General features: G+C 38.9%; 2 protein-coding genes across 4 annotated transcripts; both read left to right on the top strand.

The window, feature by feature from the left end:
* The first annotated feature begins 678 nt into the window (after positions 1-678).
* On the top strand, positions 679-5,152 carry LOC105040924 (auxin response factor 11). Its single transcript, XM_010917680.4, has 14 exons — positions 679-1,119; positions 1,229-1,344; positions 1,465-1,560; positions 1,701-1,757; positions 1,885-2,037; positions 2,139-2,223; positions 2,368-2,458; positions 2,559-2,723; positions 2,817-2,930; positions 3,096-3,168; positions 3,244-3,418; positions 3,522-4,135; positions 4,223-4,410; positions 4,531-5,152. Exons 1-14 carry the CDS (start codon positions 1,110-1,112, stop codon positions 4,694-4,696), a joined length of 2,103 nt encoding a protein of 700 aa, XP_010915982.1. The 5' UTR covers positions 679-1,109; the 3' UTR covers positions 4,697-5,152.
* A 12,103-nt stretch (positions 5,153-17,255) lies between these two features.
* LOC105040925 (probable protein ABIL3) lies at positions 17,256-20,976 on the top strand. 3 transcript variants are annotated; one of them, XM_073253294.1, is made up of 11 exons: positions 17,256-17,443; positions 17,531-17,585; positions 17,769-17,920; positions 18,820-19,002; positions 19,115-19,265; positions 19,345-19,444; positions 19,545-19,634; positions 19,728-19,782; positions 19,880-19,998; positions 20,093-20,196; positions 20,587-20,976. In XM_073253294.1, exons 3-11 carry the CDS (start codon positions 17,871-17,873, stop codon positions 20,755-20,757), a joined length of 1,023 nt encoding a protein of 340 aa, XP_073109395.1. In that variant the 5' UTR covers positions 17,256-17,443; positions 17,531-17,585; positions 17,769-17,870; the 3' UTR covers positions 20,758-20,976. The 3 variants fall into 3 exon arrangements, with proteins under 3 accessions (XP_073109395.1, XP_073109396.1, XP_010915983.1); XM_073253295.1 differs by having other exon boundaries at positions 17,257-17,443; positions 18,484-19,002; XM_010917681.4 differs by having other exon boundaries at positions 17,260-17,585; positions 18,920-19,002.
* Positions 20,977-22,559: the final 1,583 nt, after the last annotated feature.

Below are 22,559 nucleotides of genomic sequence, written 5' to 3'. Positions count from 1 at the left end.
AATTCCAATCTATAAACTATTAGAACACAGTTCCCAGGAAGCCATCTCCGGTGAAAGCGGACCCCTCTCTCCTGCCGGCCGTCCGATCTCTGTCTCGTACAGTAATGATTGGCGTTTCCCACGGATGATATGAAACCCGGGAATCTATGGTATTCTAATGTTTGGGCTGCTTTGAGATTTGCGCTGATGCCAGATGATGGAGATGCCGGAACCGGACACGGACAGAGGACAGGACACCCATGTGGCACGGTCAGAGGCCTCCCAATTCGCATACGTGCAAGCTTGCCTCCTCCTCCCATGCTGCGGGGACCACCGCCAGCCGGCCGGGATTTCCCCCACGTGTACTCCTGCACCACGCGCAATGGCAGAAGCGTGAATAATTGCAAAGGCCGGGGTTGATGGGGAGAGCGGCTTGGACTGCCAGCCGCGTGGCCGACACGGGATCCGGCGGCGTCAGCTGACATTAACGTCTTCCGTTACCGATGACGACGGGACCCACGAGGCGCCGCCCGCGGGTGGCGCGCCGCCGTTACCAGAGGGACGTCAGAGGCAGCGCGGCGCGAGTGTCCCGTGACCGTACGTTAACTTTGGGGTGAGGTTAAGCTAACCTCACCGCGGGAGGGGAGGGTCATAAAGGACCAGCGACGCCGGCTCTGTGCACTTGATTGCTCGGTGTGAGGCAGGGACAATTTGGGAAGAGCCCTGAGCCCTAGCTGCCACGAAGAGTGAGTTGGCGAGAGGGAGGAGGAGCGGTTTTCTTTCTAAAAGAGCGGTTTTCTGGAAGGCAGGAGCAGAGAGAGAGAGAGAGAGATTGGGCGTTCTGGAGGAGAGAGGGAAGGGAGTGGGGGTTTGAGGTTACCTTCTCCTTTATTTCCGAAATAGAGGAGGAGGTGGAGAGGCTTAAAGGCGTTCTAATAACTCCGCCGTTCTTCGACCCAGGCACCCGACTGCGACGCCGCGTCTTTAATGGGGTAATTAGAGAGAAGGGCACAAAGGAGGAATTGGTAGTACCGGTGCTGCTGTTTCTGAGGAGAGGAGACTGAGAAAAAAGAGGTAGAACGGGACGTCGTTCCGTGGTGTACCGGTCGGCTGGACAGGAGAGCACGAGGATGGAGGCAGGTGAGACGGAAAGATAGCCCCTTTCGTCGGCGTTTCTTGGCCATTTCGGGATTCTTTTTGGTTCTTTTCCTGGTTCTGATTTGGTTTCGGATTGCGGGGTTTTTTATAGGATTGGGAGAACAGGATCTAACCGAGGAGCTATGGAGGTTGTGCGCGGGGCCGCTGGTGGAGGTTCCGCGTGAGAAGGAGAAAGTCTTCTACTTCCCCCAAGGTCACATGGAGCAGGTGTGGACATTTTTCTTGTATAGTCTCGAAATGAGTGGGAACTCAGTGTATATAGATCATCTTTTCTCTGTTCTTGAATAAAGATAGTTTTTTTTTCATGGTTTTCTCGTGAAAATATAGTTGGAGGCGTCGACCAACCAGGAATTAAATCAGAAAATTCCCCGCTTCAATCTTCCTTCCAAGATTCTTTGCCGTGTTGTTAACGTTCAACTTAGAGTAAGTGTTTGCCATTTTTTTTTTTTTTTTGAAGAAAAGAATGTAGTTACACTTATGGAGGATCGTTTAAATCTTTCCCTTTTGTTTTTGCTTCCAAAGGATGTCCAGCATGATGGAATTTTGATTTTAATGCATAACAGGCCGAGCCTGAAACAGATGAAGTCTATGCTCAAATTACTTTGCATCCACAGCCAGATGTAAGAGCCCATTTGATTTTGTGTTTTTTTTTTTGTCCTAATGGCTGTTTAGGTGATCAAATTAGATATGTATGCCCTGTTTGTTATATTTTTTTGAAGTTTAAAAATCCTCCCTTTTTTTTAATAGCAAAGCGAGCCTACAAGCCTTGATCCATCTCCTCCTGAGGCTCGAAGGCCAACTGTCTATTCCTTCTGTAAGAGTCTAACGGCCTCTGACACGAGCACCCATGGTGGGTTCTCCATTCTCCGAAGACACGCCACCGAGTGCCTTCCTCCATTGGTTAGCTCCATCTCCCCTCTTTGCTTCAGTGATCCGGTTCGGAATTTTCGGTTATTTAGGTGGTAGGTTAAGCGGGTTGCCGTATTTCCTTCTCTTATCAGGACATGTCGCAGCCAACCCCAACACAAGAGCTGGTTGCTAAGGATCTCCATGGTTTTGAATGGCGATTCAAACATATCTTTAGAGGTATTTGTCGAAGTTTCTTAGGTTTCGTTATTGGCCAAATACTACGAATATTTGAATTCATGATCACAACTTCCATTGAGATTCGGTTATTGGTGTTGTTACCACCTTCCGTTTCTGTTCGTTTACCTAACATTAATGAAGCAGGTCAACCTCGGAGACACTTGCTTACTACTGGATGGAGCACCTTTGTCACATCTAAGAGATTGGTCGCTGGAGATGCATTTGTTTTCCTGAGGTAAGGGTCTTCGCATGAAAGAATTCTGCATTTTCTTTTCACTGTATGGTGGCAAGTGCGATAGAATAGTTCTCAGATGTTGAATGCGTTTCTTCTATAGAGGTGAGAGTGGAGAATTGCGTGTTGGGGTAAGGCGCCTTGCGAAGCAGCAAAGCATGATTCCAACATCAGTGATATCAAGCCAAAGTATGCATCTTGGAGTGCTTGCAACTGCATCGCATGCTGTTTCAACTGGTACTCTGTTCATCGTTTGCTACAAACCAAGGTTGGAAATGGTTCTTCGTTTGTTACTTTCTTTTTTTTTATTAAGCTGATGTGATTATTTGCACAAACTTATGTCCTGCATCCGTCTTATCAGAACAAGTCAGTTCATCGTTGGTGTCAACAAATACTTGGAAGCCGTTAAGAATGGATTCACAGTTGGGATGAGATTCAAAATGAGATTTGAGAGTGAAGATGTTCCTGAGAAATGGTTGGTTCTATCTTTCTACCAAATTATATCCTTTTAATGGATTTTTTTTTTTTTTTGTTCTAAGTAATTGTTTTCAAAACTAAGAAGGAAGGAAATGGGGTCTATTGTGATTTGACTGATTGTATATTTGTTGGTTTAGTAAAAATCACCATTCTTCTGTGGCAGGTTTACTGGGACTGTAGTTGGAGTAGAAGATGTTTCTTCTCAGTGGGCTGATTCTAAGTGGAGATCACTGAAGGTTGGTGAACTTAAACCGCTGCATACATCAATTTCTTCTGTGCTTGCTGTTTTTCCTGATATGGTTGTGCTTTAGGTGCAATGGGATGAAGCAACAAATATTCTACGACCGGATAGGGTTTCTCCATGGGAAATCGAACCTTTTAACACCCCTGCTCCTGCTTTAAATGCCGCGCAGCCAGTGTTGGTCAAGAACAAAAGGCCTAGGCTACCCATGGACATGGTGGGTTATCCAGTGCGTGGTAAACAAGGTGAAGCTCTGGCCTTTTTAATGATCCCTGTTTATAATGTAAATCTAATGTTTCCGAATTTTTTTCTTCTTTGCCCTATCTCACCCTTTGTTTTATCTTGCAGAACCCACATCGCCATTTTGGTATCCAGGGACGACCCATTCTCATGAGTTAGATGGATTAAGTAGTGTTGATGCCAACAGCACTGAAACTCAAGTCATCTGGCCATGCACGCAGAAAGAAAATAAGGGAAATGGTGTTAAAAATGGTCCTGGCTCTTGCGACCCCATGGTATTGGATGGCTGGCTGAAGGGCTTGCATTCCCCGATTAAGAGCCCCGCATCCTCACTGACAGATGTTTCTCTGAAGCACGAAACCAAGGTCGCTTCGTGGCCTGTTATTCCTGGCTGTATGATGGAGGAGCCAACGTTGAAGTTGGGTAATGGTGTTGAAGAACAGAAGAAGCCTGAGGTTCGTAGCAGTAGTTGCTGGTTGTTTGGGATTGATTTAATGAATCATTCCAAAAGCACAACCATTTCTGAGAAGGCAATTGCTGCACCTGCTTTGAGCAAATCTGCTGCCCCCATTGAGGGTCCTTCGAAGGCAACCGCATCAGTGAATGAATCAGACCGGCAGTCCGGGCTTTCGAAGTCTTCTAGAGAGCAGAAACAAGGCCATGATTCCAGTCCAAAAGAGATCCAGAGTAAGCATCATGGGTCAACCAGAAGTCGCACAAAGGTATGAAGAGCACTCAAAAAGTTGTGAGTTAAGAAGCACTACGAAGATTTGCCATTTTCATTCTGAAACTTCTGGTTTTATCCATAGGTTCACATGCAAGGCATGGCAGTTGGCCGAGCTGTGGATCTAACAAATCTAGAAGGCTACAACGAGCTGATAACGGAGCTAGAACAGATGTTTGAGATCGAAGGAGAGCTTCGCCAGCGGAACAAATGGGAAGTTGTCTTCACTGATGATGAGGGCGATATGATGCTAGTGGGCGATGATCCTTGGCCGTAAATTTCAATGAAACCCTTCTCTTTTTCTTTCTCAAGAAATTTACCTTGGATTTTATATTAATCTTGGTTTTTGATTCCATAAAGATGGCTGATCGTTTACAATGTGAGTTTGTGCAGGTTGTTTTGCAAGATGGTGAGAAAGATATTCATCTATACAAGTGAAGAGGTGAAGAAGATGAAGCCCAAGAGCAAGCTTTCTGCCGCTCCATCCGCTGAGGCTGAAGAAGCCGGTGGTACCCTGGTTGATGCTGCCTTTATTCCAAATGAACCTAAAGCTGTATGATCAACGGGGTAGAAATACTGGAACGTTGGCCCCTTGAACCTTTCTTTACATGTAGTTTTGTCTTCATTTTGGGAGGGAATTATTAACTCGAAGAATTCCTTTATGCCTTGGGGAACCAACAAGAAGTCGTATCATCATATAATTTGCAGCTCGGTTTTTTTCAGAGCCTTCAACAGTGTTGGAGTCTATGGTTATAGATATTAAGCTAATGATGATTGTTTAGATTGTTCCAGTAGTAGTAGGTAGGTTAAAGGATGGCAGGACGAGTGAACGGATGGATCCCGAAAGTGTGAATATAATGGTCATTATCTAGTTTAGTCTGTTGTCTTCTTATATGTAATCGTGCTTTAGATTTTCTATGCTATATGCTTGAACTCTCTTTGTACATATATTTGCAGTATATGCGGTCTGTGTAATTGTCCTTCACAGGTGTAATGTCCGTGTTTGTTTTCCTAAGCTTGCGTGTTTGTTTTCTTAATGTGCGTGTTTGTTTTCTTGAGATTTGATCAGCTTGCTTGTATTATTTTCTTAAGCTCCACGCAATAAAATAATGTGGGATGATGAATATATCGCTTATGTAGGTTTTAGTCATCTTTGTATGCATCAGCAAGTGTACAAGAAATATACCTATACCAAGGTCGAATAGCAATGGGGCTGGCGTGAATCGAGATGGTAGGTAAAATGGTGGAATCCCTTCCCTTTTTGAAATGATAAAATGAGAGCTTGCAATGGAGCCTCTATTTGCCCATTAAACCTCAAAATTGTGGCACTTTTGTCCTGTTGGCTCTTAAAAAATAAACTACATATAGAAAAAAGATATTTGCAGAAAAAAAAATCTCTACTCATCTATGGACAAAAGGTTTCGGGGTCCGTTTGATTTATCTGAGAAAATAATTATAAAAAAAATAATTTTTATTACGTTTGATTGATGAAAATATTATTTTAAAAAATAATATTAGAAATAATTTATTATGTTGGATTGAAAATAAATTTATATAAGAATATGATCAAATTTATTAATATATTTTTAAATATAAAATAAATTTTTAATATAAAAATAATATTATAATTTTTAATTAATTTTTATGTAATGATTGCTTTTGCATGATCATTTATATAATATCATCTCTATTTTAATTTTTTTTATAAAAATTTTTTATTGAATAAATTTAAAAAAATATCAAAATAAATTTAATAATTACATATGTAATTTTATTAAAAATATTTTTATCAAAAATATATTACTGTCATTTGAAAATTTATCAAATATCAACGTTTCATTGTATTTATTTTATCTTCTCTTTTTAAAAAATAAGTATGACTCCATAAATTTTTTTATATCTCTTTTTTCTCTTTTTCATATCAAATATAATAATTTAACATAAAAATTATTTTTGCATATCATATTACTCCTAACTAAATGGCTCTGGGTGTTATCGTAACGTATATATCCCCGTATCTGCCTTTGCGCTTTTCCACCCTCGCCTCTGTTCATACTTTATTTTACTTTATAAATTGGGAGAGGTGTCTCGCTCAATTTTCACTCGAAAAAGATGAACAAATGTGCATAAAAATGGAGGTGGTGGTGATTAAAACTTACCGATTTGCAGAACTGTAGAATTTTGGTAGCTTCGATTTCCCAGCGGGCAAATGGAACTGATGCGAAGCATCTTCGAGTTTTGGTTCGAGTGAGATGATACGAAACATGTAAGACACAATTTCAGAAGACACATTTTAAAAGCAAAGATAATTTGGTTGGGGCAGGAGAAAAGTTCTTTTGGGAAAAAGGATATGGCGCGTGGGAAGCACATTAGCATGGTCAGGGAAAAAGGCGTGGCTGATGTTGGAAATCTTTCAGGTGCCCAGGCTTTTAGCTTGTGATGGCTTCACCGAGGTTTCGATGGAATGAGATTTATATTACCGTTATTACCATGTCGAGCCTACCTTTCCACGTATTGTTCGTGAGTTTGAACTTTTAAGACTGTGACATCCCGGATTTCTTTTTTTTTCTTTTCAGAATATTAAGCAAATACACCTTCACGTGTCCCATATAGTTCTTTCACCGCTCATTAGGCTCTGTGCGGTTGCACCGTTCATATGATAATTTGGATTGAGATAAAATTTTTAATTTAGATTGGGATAAAATTTCTATAATCAGACTGATCATAAAAAAAATTATGATCTCCGAGCATACATTGCATAAAATATTAAAAAAATAAAAATGAATAAATCATAGAAAATTACGTGATGTTTATCAAAACCATTCAAATACTCCTAAAATTTATCTATTTTTATTTTTTAATATTTTAACGTGTGCATTTATGGATACATGACATGCTTCAAAAATGTGACAGATGATCCATTCATAATTTTTTTATAATCGATCTGATCATAAAAATTTTATCCATTCAAAGTGCTTGCAGCTTCGGCCAAATCAGCCCAGCAACTAGTATTTGGAGAGCCAACAATAAACTGGCCCAACCCAAGCAGGCAATAGCGTAACAACGCAACCCGCTGTTTGAGTTTGAGTATAACATGATTTTGTTTTATAAAAATTCTTGGTGTTCTTTTATGGAGTCTGCATATGTTTTGTGAATGAAGGTAAAAAAAAACGTGCATTTATTAATATCCCTAAAGCTTTTATCGTTTGTTGCTTCCCAGTCTCCACAAACTTCGGGGAATTGTTTGCGAATTCGATCTTCAGCCCGCTTTTAGAAGTTGGTACATCGGAAGCTTCGTAAATTTTTTTAAAAAAATTAAAAAAATAATTGAGAAAAAAAAAAAAAAAAAAAAACCGAGAGACGCCGTCATAGTTTGAGCGGGAGTGTATCATTATCTATGCAGGTTGTGTCACGCTTCCAACTCGAGGTCGTGAGCCGAAGATCATAATAACCGTCGCATACTCATAGAAAATTCTTCCTATAAGCATGCAAAGCATCTTATCATGCTATCCTAAAATAATAGTGAAATAATTAGTTAATAATTTAAATCCAAAAAATAACAATCTAAATTTTAATTTTAATATCTCAATAAATTCAACAATGATTCAATAAGCCTTACATCAAATTCAATAAGACTTTTAATCTAAAATAAAAGTATGAAGGTTCTGCTCCTAATTACTCTTCCATTCATATCTTGTATCACCTTAATTTTTCACCATCTGTAAAAATATTAAAATAAGAGGTAATGAGCTAGACAGCCCCGTAAGTAATGATCACTTTCAACAGATTTCATCAGGCATTAAAGTAAATAATTATTTATAGAAAATAAGCATATAGAGTTCATCAATTTGAAATCAATTTCGATTATACAATATAGTTCATGCCAAATTCTTTTTTTTTTTTTCAAAAATTTGAGTTTTTTTCAAGATTCCAAATTTTTCATTCTTAAGTTCTTTTCATCAACCATGAGCTATGACCATATTTTCTCTGTGGCAGGGTCATAATACCGCATATCATCTTGCGGTGAGCTACAAATCATCTGGCAGCAAAGTCCTTCAGAACCACTGATCTCGTTGGTGATTTATCACTGGTCTCATTGGCGACATGTCGTTGGTCTCGCTGGCGATATAAACCCTCGGGATAAATCAATTGCCAACGTATATGCCCCCTGTTGGGTATAAAATAACCCCAGCCGAAGTTCGTAAGAGGCCGACCCTCCCAGGACTCTTCCGGCTTCCGACCTTATGCGGCATCTTTCTGAACTCCCCCGGCCGTCCGAGCTTCCACAATACCATCCGGACTCCCCCAGCAGTCGATCTTTCACAGTGTCCTCCAAATTCCTCCAACGGACAAACTCCTATCGTGCCATCCGGACTTCTCCAATAATTAGCTCCTTCGTTCATCTATCGGATCGCTCCAAATGCTCTCTGGGCTTCACTATCAGCCGATTTTCTACAGTGATCGACTACTCTCCGAATCTCTTTCAGACTTTCTCCTATCACGATCGACTATACTCCGAGCTTTTTTCGGACTTCGTCAATGTCCGAGCTTCTCCAGCAGCAGGACTTCTACAGTAGTCAGACTCCGTCCAAGTTCCTGCAGTGGTCGACCGCCTTCCGAATTTCATCCGAGCTTCTACGCTAAGTGGTCTCCATCCAGACTTCTACGACAACTGGTCTCCATCCGAGCTTTTACGATAAGCGATCTCCATCCGGACTTCTACGGCAATCGGACTCCATCCGAGCTTCTACGATAAGCGGTATCCATCCAGACTTCTACGGCAACCGGTCTCCATCCGAACTTCTACGATAAGCGGTCTCCATCCGGACTTCTACGGCAATCGGACTCCATCCGAGCTTCTACGCTAAGCGGTCTCCATCCGGACTTCTACGGCAACTGATCTCCATCCGGACTTCTACGACAACCGGTCTCCATCTGAGCTTCTACGACAAGCAGTCTCCATCCGGACTTTTACGGCAACCGAACTCCATCCGAGCTTCTACGATAAGCGGTCTCCATCCGGACTTCTACGGTAATCGGTCTCCATTCGAGCTTCTACAGTAAGCGGCCTTCTTCCGAACTCCTACAAGAATCGGACTCCATCCGAACTTCTACAGCGGTTGGATTCCGGACGGGCTCCAGTAACCGGATTTCTACAGTGACCGACTGTCTCCGGTGTCTTCCGTATCTCTCCAGCCATCAACCTTCAAACAGCATCAGCTGACCTTCCACAGTGTCCTCCAGACTCCTCCGACGGATGACTTCCGTCTGCAGCATCGATGCCTAAGGCACCCAACAACAATTTACTCGTCAGCAACTTCGAAAACATCCGAGCTTCTCTTAGATTGCTGAGACAGAGAGCTATTTCGCTCTACCATGCATCCCAACCGAGCTTCAGCCGTCCGACCCGAACTCTCCGGCAAGTCACGACAACGGACACCACCCACTCTCGGTAACAAACTCCACGTGGCCCCATCACTCTCTGGCAAGTTGCGACAAAGGACACCACTCCACTCTCGGTAACAAACTCCATGTGGCCCCATCACTCTCTGACAAGTCGCGACAACGGACACCACTACTCTCCATAACAAACTCTACGTGGCCCTGAACGGTCCACTACAAGGTAGTTACGGACGTTGCTATCAATCGATTATGCTCTTCCGTCTATAAAAGAGACCCCCAGATACGTTCTCCTCTAAGCTCTAAACTCTATCTCGAAACTTTGCTAAAATTCCATTCGAGTGCTCCATTTCTGTTGAAGCAGAGTATTGACTTGAGCGTCGGAGGATCTTGCCGGAGCACCCCCAACTCCAGTTTAGACTTCCCTTACAGGTCCGACGGCGGCCGCGATCCCCTCGACTCCAGCTTCTCCGGCGTCGGCAGAATTCTGCACCAACACCCCTATTGATGGAGTCCTTTACATAGTCAGGTTGTCAATTCATATTATTCTTACATTAAAATTCTTCATAAGTCATATCTCTTTTTCTAATTCGATAAGAAAACATATAATCATGTGGTATCAAAATCAATTAATATAATACATAACAAAAGCAATATGTTCAATCATACTTCATCATAACATATCAAAATAAGATATTTTTCATAACAAAATAAGATATTTTTCATAACAAAATATCATTCATCTAATTCATGCATCATTCCACAAATCATGTCAGAAAAAAATATTATAATTTATCGATAAATCTAGAAAAAATGAAACATTACTTATCTCATACGCATTCCAACAAATCCACATAATTCTATAAATTTTCTTCCAACATCCTTTGTTCATAGATCATATCGCGATATCTCATGATCAAACATCCACAATCCTATATAGGATCAATTTCAATAATTAGAAAAGATATGAATAATTAAGAAGGATAGAATTGATGGACACCCATATCCCATCGTCCAGATTGGTCCGATCATCTAATTTCATCTGGTCAAAATCTAATTAAGACATAGATGATTTAAAGTTTGGCTACCAGATCAAATCAGATTTTTAAAGTGATAAGATCGAGATTTCTTTATTGGGTTTGTAAATCAAATGGAGAGATAAAATTAGAGGAGAGAAAATTCATGAGGTACAATTCTAGAGAGAAATTCATCTGGACTAATCAGACGATATGGTTCAACAAATTCGATCGATCAGATTAAGATAATTTAATCAAAACATGCTAAAATTATCATGTGAATAATTCAATAAAATTATAAAAAATAAAATCTAAAGATATCTGATCTGATCAAGATGGGTGTCGGTCTACTGTCAAGCGATCACAGATCAAAATACATCACTAGGATTATTTAAATTCATCATCATTCTTCTCATAATTCTAAAAAATCTTAAGAGAGAGAAATAATCTAGAAAGTAAAATTTTTAGAGAGAGAAAGTGGAGAGAGAAACTAGAGCGAGAAAGAGAAGTTTTAGAGAAAGGAGAAGAGAGAGAAAAAGAGGGAGAGAGAGAGAAGAGAAAAAATCTTTTTCTTTTCTTTCTTCCTTCTTCTTCTTCCTCCTTCGGTTTCTTTAGGGCAAAAACTGGGGACCGTGTGGTCCCTCCCTTGTTCGACGGATCAGAGGCCATGATTGGTACGACAGTGGCCGACGGTAGGAGGGCTACGACACCGCAATCCAGAGGAAGCTAAATCGACGGTCGGCGGTGACCACCGACGTTGGAAAATCAAAAGAAAAGAGGGGCAAAATAGTTCGAAACAGGGGACAACCTTTTTCAAAAGAAATCCGACGATTGTCGGTTGGAAATTGGGATTCAAAGGCTGAGGAAGATGGCTGGAGGTGCGGCTCATGGTGGCGAGATCATAGATCTCTAGTCCGATGATCAACGGCGACGGACGACATCGGAATCAAATCAAACACAGGGAGAAAAAATAGGGCACTTGAGATCCGACTTTTTCTTTCCAAAATCAGCAAATAAACCAACTGAAATCCATCTTAATAATCACAAAAACTTGATGAAGGGCTTCCTTAAGAGATTTTTATCTGATTCCGGTGATGCTCAGCCCAAAATTCCTCAAACACGGTGATGATCATCCGAAACAAGAGAGATGAATAGAGGGAGAAAGACGGTGAGAGAGGAAGGGGGCTCGGTTTCTTCTTGATGGTGGATGTTCATGGAAGGGAGGGAACGAGGGTCTTCTCTTATAGAGGAGCCCAAGAGTTTGATTCAAACTCCCCTTTATCGGAGAAAAGGACTCCCATCGGGAGTCTTCTTCCCTTTTTTTTTTTTTCAATTAGGCTTTGTTGGCCTTTGGGCTGGGTTATAATAGGTTGTTAGGAAGATCTCAACGTGACAACATTAGAAATGGCATTATAGTAAGATTATAGTGTTACTTTAGGTAGGTGTTTGGTTGGGATAATTAAGATCTAGAATAAAAATTGGAATAGATGACTCTCATTCTAACTATTTGGTTGGAGAGAATCCCATTTCGATTCCTATTCTAGACAGAAATGGTAATGATCCATTTCTTCCATAACTGAATCCGCACTCATCCAAATGGAGTCGATCTCATTCTAGTGGAATGATATATAAAAAAAAATCACAATGACGAGCCCTATGATAACAAGATCGCCCTTTTAGACAGTAATGAGGAGGCAGAGGTAGAGGCATGTGGCGGGATCTGCAATGGGATCGAGGGAGGGGTGGAAGCACGGTTGAGGGGTAGAGCCTGACAAAGATGAGCTCGTTGGGGGAGAGGCTGCTGCCGAAGAGGCTGTTGACAGCGACGGTGGCTGCGGCTACACTGGCGGTGCTGCAGCTGAGGCCGCTGTCGAGAGGGAGGCCCTTCTCAAGGTGGAGGGAGAGGCCGATGGAGCGAACACCGAGGGCCCGTATGGCGGCTATGCTAGCGCAGTTCTAAAGGGGGTCACGACTGAGCTAGGCAATGGAGGCAGCGATGCCGGAGATGGAGGAGATGGAGAGGGTTCCAGTAGGGACGGTCAGGTCAACCGCGACGATGATGGTGTCACCAACATCGTCGACAGCATAGTCGAGGAAGTCGAAGCTGGGACTGAGGTTGGCGATGGTAGCGGAGGTGAAGGCGATGACGGAGCGAAAGACTGGGGAGAGGTCACCAGGTGCTAGGGTTTTGGATGAGGTTTTAGAAGTCGATCGAAGAAGAAGCGACGAAGAGGGGGGGCGACGGTAGAGGGGGTTGGGGAGGCACGAAAGGCGCTCGGGGTCGGAGAGGAGAGGTGAGGGGGGTTGGTGACGCTGGAGCCAAAGGAGGGGAGGGAGTTTGATAGCGCCGGAGCCGGAAGAGGGGAGGGGAGGAGGTTTGGTGATCGTGCGGAGCCGGATGCGGCATGGACGGCGGTGGGGTAGGGCTACGCGGGGACGATGCAGTCATGGGAGGATGGGGGGGTCTGTGGCGGAGAAAAAGAAGCGTAGGGGGAGAGGGGTGCGTGCCTTCCTTCCTTGACATCTCTTCTTTTTTTTTCTTTCATTTTTTTCTATTTTTCTTTTTTCTTTCACTTTCTTTTTTATTCTTCATAAAATTATTTATATTTTATATTTTATTTCATAAAATATTTCATCTCTTATTATTATGTTTTATTTTTATTTAATATTAATTTTTAAAATAATTAATTTTTAAAAATTTTAGTTAAGAATAAAAATAAAAATTTGAGTTGACTTCGATTTCTATCTTTGTATAAATCAAGCAACAGCAATAGAAATCATGTTTTTTGATTTCGATCATAAACCAAATATTTTGGAGGATTGGATCATTTCGATTCCAATCCATTTTAATTTTCATTCTAATTTTAATTTCGATCATGAATCAGAATGAGTCATGGATGGCATACATTCTTCTCTACGATGAGCCTTTTTAGTATTTGCAATTGTGAGAGAGATTGGAATTTTAAGAGAATCTCCGATGCTTAGGAAGTTGTTAGCTACTACCCTCTCACAAGGGCATCAAAGAACCTGCTACACTTCTTATTCACTGTCTATATAATTTAAAACATCAAGCTTTGGAAGGTGATGCAGAATTTAAAACCAATAGGAAATCCATAACGCTATCACTGTGCTAATGACCAGGCCTCCTTTCTATGGGCCAAGCACTGATAGGGTCCATAAGAGATAGATAAGCTCATGAGAAAATCTTTGGGGACCACATAAGATGTAATAAAATTGATGTGGAGCACACTATTCAATTATCTTGGAGTACATAGCATATTTAACAATGGGATAAGCATTTAATGCCACTCAGTTTTTTCTTTCTTTAATTTTCAATGATGAAAATATCTTTTTTTCCAAAGAATAAAGAAGTAACAATATTATTACTTTTTAATGCCTTTTATGACTTCTCGTGAATATATATGACATTTTAAACTACATATATAATTTTCTACATATTGATAATATTTTGAATAATATATATGACTTTTTGATATCTTATATGACTTCCTATGAATATATGACATCCTAAACAATATATGTAACTTCTTGTGAATATATATAACATCTTAAATAATATATATACAGATTCCTAATGCCTTATATGACTTTCTATGAATATCTATAACATCTTGAACAATATATATGACTTCCTATGAATATATATGATATCCTGAACAATATATATGACTTTCTAATAACTTATATGACTTCATGTCAATATATATGGCATCTTAAATAATATATATGATATTTTGTGAATATATATGATATCCTGAACAATATATATGACTTTCTGATGCCTTATAAGGAAGTTATATAAGACATCAGAAAGTTATATATATTGTTCAAGATATCATATATATTCACAGAAAGTCATATAAGGCATTAAGAAGTCATGTATATTGGTCAAGATGTCATATATATATTATTTAGAATATTATATATATTCACAGGAAGTCATATATATATTGTTCAGGATATCATAAAGATATAGAAAGTAATATATATCGTTCATGACGTCATATATATTTATAGAAAGTCATATAAGATATTAGAAAATAATAATATTATTCTCTCTTTGTTCTATGGAAAGAATGGTATTTTTGTTACTGAAAATTGAAGAAAGAAAAAAAGCTGAGGGACATTATATGTCTGTCCCATCTAAATGTGCTACATGTCCCAATATTATTGAATTGTGTACTCATATTATACCACACACAGTGCACAAAGAATTACTCTAAATTCATTGGTACAGTGCATAGCCATATATATATTCACAAAAAGTTATATATATTATTTAGAATATCATATATATTTATAGGAAGTCATATATATATTGTTAAGAATATCATAAAGACATAGGAAGTCATATATATCATTCATGACGTCATATATATTTATAAAAAGTCATACAAGGTATTAGAAAATAATAATACTATTCTCTCTTTGTTCTATGGAGAGAATGGTATTTTTGTCACTAAAAATTGAAGAAAGAAAAAAGCTGAGAGACATTATATGTCTGTCCCATCTAAATATGCTACATGTCTCAATATTATTAAATTGTGCACCCATATTATACTGCATACAGTGCACAAAGAATTACTCTAAATTCATTGGTGCAGTGCATAGCCATATGGTGCACACAGTATGGGCCAAGCACTGAATGGATTAATAAAAAATAAGTAAAGCCATTGATGCAGTACATGGCTATATGGTGCACATAGAATGAGATATATTTTTTTTTTCTCTCAAATAGAGGTGAAAAAAAAAAATCTTATCTATGATGCGCCAACATCAATATATATATATATATATATATATATATATATTAGTCAGGAAGTCAAGATAATTTCCTGAGAATATATACTTCTATACCACAGAACCTGTACCGCAATTGAAAACGGGATTTGTTGGGACAGGAAGTGGTTGGCAATCACAAATGGTCGTTGCCCGCATGCTCGGCTTGATTGAAGGAATCAAGAGAGGCCCACTGGATCGTGTGGCCGCTCACCAAACGCGTCTTCGCGATGATAAGAAAGGGATAAAGCTGTAAGAGAAATTCTTTATGCACCGCAGGCTGCGTAGAAAATTCGATATGAAACATATTATTTTATTCGATTAATTTATATAATTATTATTTTTTAATATATATTTAATATTTAAAAATTAATTTTTTTATTTAAAATTTTTAGATGACGAAAGTATTTTTATTCTTTAAAAAAAATTATGATATCTTGTGGTGTATTATAATCCAGATTTTATAATATGGCTCAGAATATCATAATATTGAAGGAACATTTTTGTCCAACTACTTTTCAATACATATTTAATACCTACAATTTTACTTTTTTATTTAAAAATTTTGAATGATGAAAATATTTCTATTTTTTGAAAAAAATTATGATATTTTATGTTATATTATGACATCTTGTGGATAAAAATTATGATTTTTTAGACATAAAATGTCATAATATGGACATAAAATATCATAATTTTATCAAAAAATATGAATATTTTTATCATACAAAATTTTTAAATGAAAAATTAATTTACAGACATTAAATATGCGTTGAAAAATGATGACTATATGGATCAATTGAAAAAAATAATGCTCTCTACGTCGGATTTTCTACGCCACCCATAGTGCACAAAAAATTTGCCAAGCTGTAAAAGTCCGTCAATATCGCGTGTACCTATGGAGCAACATTGCAAAAGATATCTATTCCACACCTAAGAACTTAGGAGCTTCAAACACAAGAGTAAAGATAAGCAGTAAATCAAACTCCAAAAAATTCTTCTTACCAAAAAAAAAAAAAACTCCAAAAAAATCGCTACTTCGACGTGTTTCAGGATTGGGCAAAACCAGTCTATCGACACTATGTAAAAGAAAATTAGCAGTCATGGAACAGAGAGCCTGAAAAACTAAAGGCTGAGTGCCTCTTTATGTCTCATATTTACAACTAATTATTACATTACCTTATCAGCAAGGATGCAACAAGGACTTAGATTATTTCATCTCAAGTCTACCAATATTACAATATGTCAAATGAGCCATATCAAGATATTGAGGACAAATGATAAAAAGGAACTGGGCTAACTCACCCTTAATTAAACAAATTGATTTTAATAATATGATGAAATTAAACATAGGCCTTTCATACAACTGCAGAAAAATGAAAAAAAACAAGCTAAATAGCACCCACTGCCATAAACTAGAGCAATGTGCCTCAAACCATACTACTGATAAGTCAAGCATAGAAAGCAGCCAGCTTAGCCAATTCATCAACATTTGCATCATATATGCCTGGTCTTTGATTCTGCTGTATATAATGAGTTCTGGAGTTGTTTAGCAGCCGAGCTGGCAATAACCTGCTCATTATTTTCAAATAAATCTTCGATCAATATAAGTCACTAATTCTTTCATTGCCATGATAATTTTTTTTTAACCTCAACAATAAGCCAAAGCATTTCCATTAACGCATAGAAAGATGAACATGGAACGAGGGAGTGAGGATAAAATTAATCCTGCTCTCTGAATAAAACTTAAATTAATTAAAAAATACCAAAGCAACCTAACAATTTCTCTTGGTGCTACTATTTAATAATAAAATGGTTTCCTACTTGGCATGCTTTGTTATGGCCTAACAACAAAATTACCAGCGGTACAGGAGCAGTGTGGCCCCTGCTGTTGAAATTAGGGCGGGTTTTGGGGTGGGGGAGCCCCGGAAATGAGGGACAACGCGCCTCTCCCCACCTTGTCTCTATCCCTTCGTTCTCTCTTCCTCATTGTTGGACCCTTCTCCGGGCTCATTAGCCTTTCTGTGGACTGCCAAAGAGGCAGCACTGTGATGACCACAAAATCAACTCTTCATCATCTTCCCTGAAAAGTATATGTAGCGCAGCTGTAAAAAGTATCAAGCTTCTGTGCTTCTCCCCACCACCTTATTGGCTACTTATTTCCATCACTTGTGCAGAGAAGCTGGGCTTCAAGTGTTATGCTTTGAGACATCATAACAAGGCCATGACAAGGTCTGTCTCCCCACTTTTCTTTCTTGGGTTGCTCCAAATGGCATTTATGTTCTGAAAAGAACAGTGGGATAGACTGGCCTTTCCTGAGGCTCATAGCGGGATAGATTTGTTACTTTTTATTTTACCTGCTTCTCAGTACATGTTAGATGGTTTGAGGACTAGGGAAATGGGTTGTGGTTGCAGGAAGAGTGCATACTGAAGGCTTTTAGTCATTCTTCTTTCCGTCCATGGAGGCCACTTCTCCATCTCCTTCCTTCTCTGCCCATCGGGAGGAAGCACCGGCTTATGATGAGATCTCCATACAACAGAGCCTGCTCTTCTCCCACAGCCTCAGGGTAAGAGATCTCCATGTCTTGTTTCTTCTTCACTTCCCATAATGTCTACTCTTATACTCGCTTGTTCTTTTTATGATTTAGAAGTAGAATTCTTTCTTCTGTTCTTACAACTGCTGGGAAAATTCTAATTCTCCATTGGTAATTGGGTGTTATGCTTGAGATATTGAATTTTGAAATAATAAAATACAAATATATTAGCGCATTATGATAAATTTTTCTGTGTGATGCTTGGTCAGGATTACTGACTACTTGCTGATATAGACACTAGTTTTTCTTCTTTTCCAAGTTCATTGAAGAAGTATGTGTTCGTAACTTGGGAGAGTGAGGAAATGTCTTCACAATGTTCCTGCCTCCCACCCCCCCTTTTCATACATGTTCATTACTCCAAAAGGGGGGAAAAAAACCTTATATATCTTCACCAAAAAAAAAATATGAAATGTGGTGCATCTGATTAATTCACCAATTCTTTAATCTCTTTATTTGCCATATGATATGTATAATCTTATTGATTCATTATGATAACTAGTCCATAACCTACTTTGAGCAATTTGCATTGTTTTCAGAAGATCCTTAGCATTTCCAGTAGATTAGCAGATTGCCTCTTCATTGGTTCTGTGGCTTCTGAACTGTGCCCTAGAGATTAAAGAAGTCCTGCATTCTTCCCTCTTTGCTTATGTTCTATCCAAGTATCGGGGAAATCTTGGAGGAACGTGCCAAAACAATATGGCAGGTTTTGTATGGGATACATTTATTGATAGTCTCTTTTTTTGCAAAGTGTTCCTTTGTTATTGATTCAGCAAAATTCAAAGGGTTAATGTCTGGTTTAGAGAATGTTCTCCGACTTCGTATCTTCGCCTGCATAGCCAACAATCTCATATAGAAAGGTCTTGTTTGTTAAGGTTATGGATGCTGCGAAGACTTGATGGCATTCTCTACACCGGTCTAAATGACTTAAATTCACATGAAATGGTGATTGCTTTACAACCTCTTGGTTTTCAGGACCTGAAGAATATGCGGTCGCAATTGTACTCAGCAGCCGAATATTTTGAATTATCTTACAGCAATGATGACCAGAAACAGATGTATGCTTTGTCTTAGATCTGTGTCCTCTCCCACAATTTCATCTAGAAGGATGATATCAGCACGCTTTGTTTTCTTTCTTGATTTTAAATTCTCATGGTTGGTCTGATGCAGGGTCATGAACACCTTGAAAGATTATGCCCTTAAGGCCCTTGTTAATACAGTGGATCATTTGGGCTCTGTCTCGTACAAGGTTAATAACCTTCTGAACAAAAAAGTTGGTGAGGTTTCTGGAACAGAGTTTCGGGTTTCTTGCCTTGAACAGGTATGATTACTCGATTCGAGCAAGATTGTAGCACTTATGGATATTTACAGAATGCAAACTATGTCTGCACCAATTTCAGATACTTCGAACATGCCAAGAGTACATGGATCAGGAAGGCCGTTTTCAACAGTCTCTTGCAAGCCCAGCTCCAAAGTATCACAAACATTACATTTTACCAGGCAAGTTGCCAAACCCAGTGACGTCTTTACAATTCACTTACACAACAACTCAATGCCTCCCACAGAATCATTGTTGAAATTTGTTTTATTCTCTATTCAGTAGGTAAAACTATTCTTGAATCTGGAAGACATGCTATACCGAATTATCAAGAATTAGACCCACTGAAGGAATCACAGCAGTTTCAGATGGGTAATGCCACCTTTATGACTTGATATCATGAGTACAGTTGAGGAAATACTGTAACATATTTGTGATATTCATTCACATTGTTACCTCTTCCAGTGGTTCATTCAACAATTAGGGATTCAACAATTAGGGAAAGACAACCTTCATTCAGGTATACAATATCTTTCAGGCAATTGTCTAATGCGTCTGATTTGGTCAAGGATCTGTTCACATATGGGAAAGCCTACTTCACTGGACGTATTATGCAGGAGACCGCATTCCCCTTCTGCTTCCTCTTCCACTTTGCAACGAGCACGCTCTTTATCACCTTTTCAAAGAGCACGTTCACCATCACCTTCGCCAGAGACTGGGAAATTCTCTTTTAAAGGTAATGATTTAGGAAGATTTTGTATTAATTCTTTTATAAAATCATTTGATTTTATTTTTTTAACCTATCAGTTTTCCTGCTCTTTGCAAAGCAGAGAAAAGAGCAGTCTCACCACCTCCAAGTTCAAATACATTTGCACGTACAATATCACTCTCAAGCAGACCAAATGTTGCTAGCTCATCAAATATCGGGCATTGGGTATGTCATAAATTTATTTAGATTTTTGTTTGTTACTTAATTTCCAACACTTCTATATATTTCCAATAGAACTGACTAAAAGGGTAAGAAGCCGTTTGTCTAGATTGGAAAAATAAATATGTTTATATGCAAAAATAGGTTAGCTGCTAGCCAACTCTCTGTCTTAACGGTGTGGGAGTTGTAACTAATGTACCGACAAGTTCATATCTACATTAAGTCAGTGATGGAATCCATAGTTCAGTAAATTGAAAATAAAAGATTTGAGTCATGATAATGGTTCTCCTATGTCATCAAATTTCCTGCTTTGCATTTCAGTAACAGGGATGCCTTGGCAGACTTAATCGTGGAACTTGGTAGAATGATAGCATATGTAATTTCTTTTATGTGCAGTATCCTTCAGACACTCGGACATCATCGCCAATGCACTCGCATGCTGAAACAAACAGTCATAGAGAGACTGATCAAAATTCAAAGAAACGTAGAGGCTTCCTCAAGGCCTTGCTTACTAGGCGCAGATCAAGGAATGATGAGTCATTATATACTTACTTGGATGAATATTAAGAATGCTGCACTGAAATGGAAGCAAGGAAGGGGAACAAATTATCAAGAACCTTTCCTATGCTTTCGGTCTTTGTGGTCTCTCTATTTAATTACTCCTTTTATTTATAATCTTGTTGTATCTTTGTTTTCGTTTGACAAGAGAAGATGTTATTTGTGAAGACCAGTTTTTGTATATCAGTAAATTGTTCGCCAAGTAAATCTCCCTTTTTTTCTCCCCTGTTGAATTCACATTTATTGCTTAACTAGCAATTAGATGAAACACTACAGAGCATCTAGCTTTAGGTGTTCTTTTTAATCTTCTCCCCTAAACTCTCTCTGTATTTTTCCTTCCTTAATTCCTTTTTTTTTTTAAAAAAAAATTTCATGAGAATTATATAGAAATGAACAGAGAAAACTGATTTCCAAGAAGAAGGAAAAAAATAACAAACGACAAAGAAAATCGGGAGTTGAGGGACACTTGTAATTTTGCTGTCTACATCCATATGTTTATCCATACTTTAATCACCATGCTTTCAATATCTAATTTATATTCGTAACCGTTTAAAATAAATATAGATATGAATTGTTATATATGATTAATATCCATATCTATATTCATATTTGTAAAATAAGAATAGATGCAAATATGAATAAATTTCAATATATAGGAATCTCTCGTGATTTAGAAAACTTATTTACTGCCCTCTGAAAATCATTCTAGTGAACCACAATTGAAGATGGAACTCGTGGAGGAACAAATATCCTCCAAACTAGGAACGGTTCCTGTTTTTGTATGGGCAGATGTAACAATCAAAGTTGTTCAGTACATTTTTCATAATTTAACTCCTACAAATGTAGGTTTCAATTTGAACTAACATGAAAGGGATCATCTTAAGAAAAGTGGTCAACCGTCGATGTGGGTGGCAGAGGCTGAGGTCATCAATAATGGACGGTTGCCGGCCGGGCGGGGGATCAGATTAGCTTTTGGATGCATGGAAAGTGACGAACTTTAGCCGACCAGCAACAAAAGCAACTTTAGCCGATCAACAACAAAAGCAACGTTGCATTTCTATCCGATATAGGAACCAGAGTTAGAGATGCAATGACATCAAGGAAACAAAGGATAGCGCAGAAAATTGTCCCTCTGATCGTCCAGAAATCTGATGATTAAAGTCTTTATCCTCCCTCCAAACTTTGCAAGACGGTGAGTTTCAAGAACCATCCAGGCTAACATACACACCGCACAAAGATCTTAACATGAGCACGGTTTTTCTGATCCCTTGGTTGAAACCATCTTAACATGCCCTCTAATGGAAATTTTTGACCGAACTCGATAAACTCGTCTCCTGCTGCACATCATACGGGCTGACAACATTGCGTTGGATGCAGAAGGGCTGTTTGGATGCCCTCACATAACCAACGCACTCGATATTTAATCTCATGCAATGGAATACGAATTATTTTGCCTACTTACCCACGCAATACATGAGAAGTCTGATTACATTGGCCCATTTAAATTAATCACTGAAAAAAAAGCATCAGGCACTTGAATTTAGATGAAACTGCGGCGAAATGGTACTTTGCCTAAGTTAACAAAAGCACCAGATAGTTTAAGACATACCGTCCGGTACTCTAATTTTAGAACTCAAAGCAACTCAGAAATTTTTGCTAAGGTCTTAAATAGCATGATGATACAAAATAGACATGGGGCACAAGATTCTGCACGCACAATAATCCATGCTGCGAGGCTCGGACTGAAGGAAGAGTCTCTTCACACTAAAGTAGATGGTAGCTTAAAAATCTTTGGATGGAGACGATGCAAG

Source organism: Elaeis guineensis, chromosome 3 (assembly GCF_000442705.2).
Source record: "Elaeis guineensis isolate ETL-2024a chromosome 3, EG11, whole genome shotgun sequence".
NCBI lineage: Eukaryota > Viridiplantae > Streptophyta > Magnoliopsida > Arecales > Arecaceae > Elaeis > Elaeis guineensis.
The sequence above is the reverse complement of the archived record's forward strand: the minus strand, read 5'-3'. Positions and strand labels throughout refer to the sequence as shown.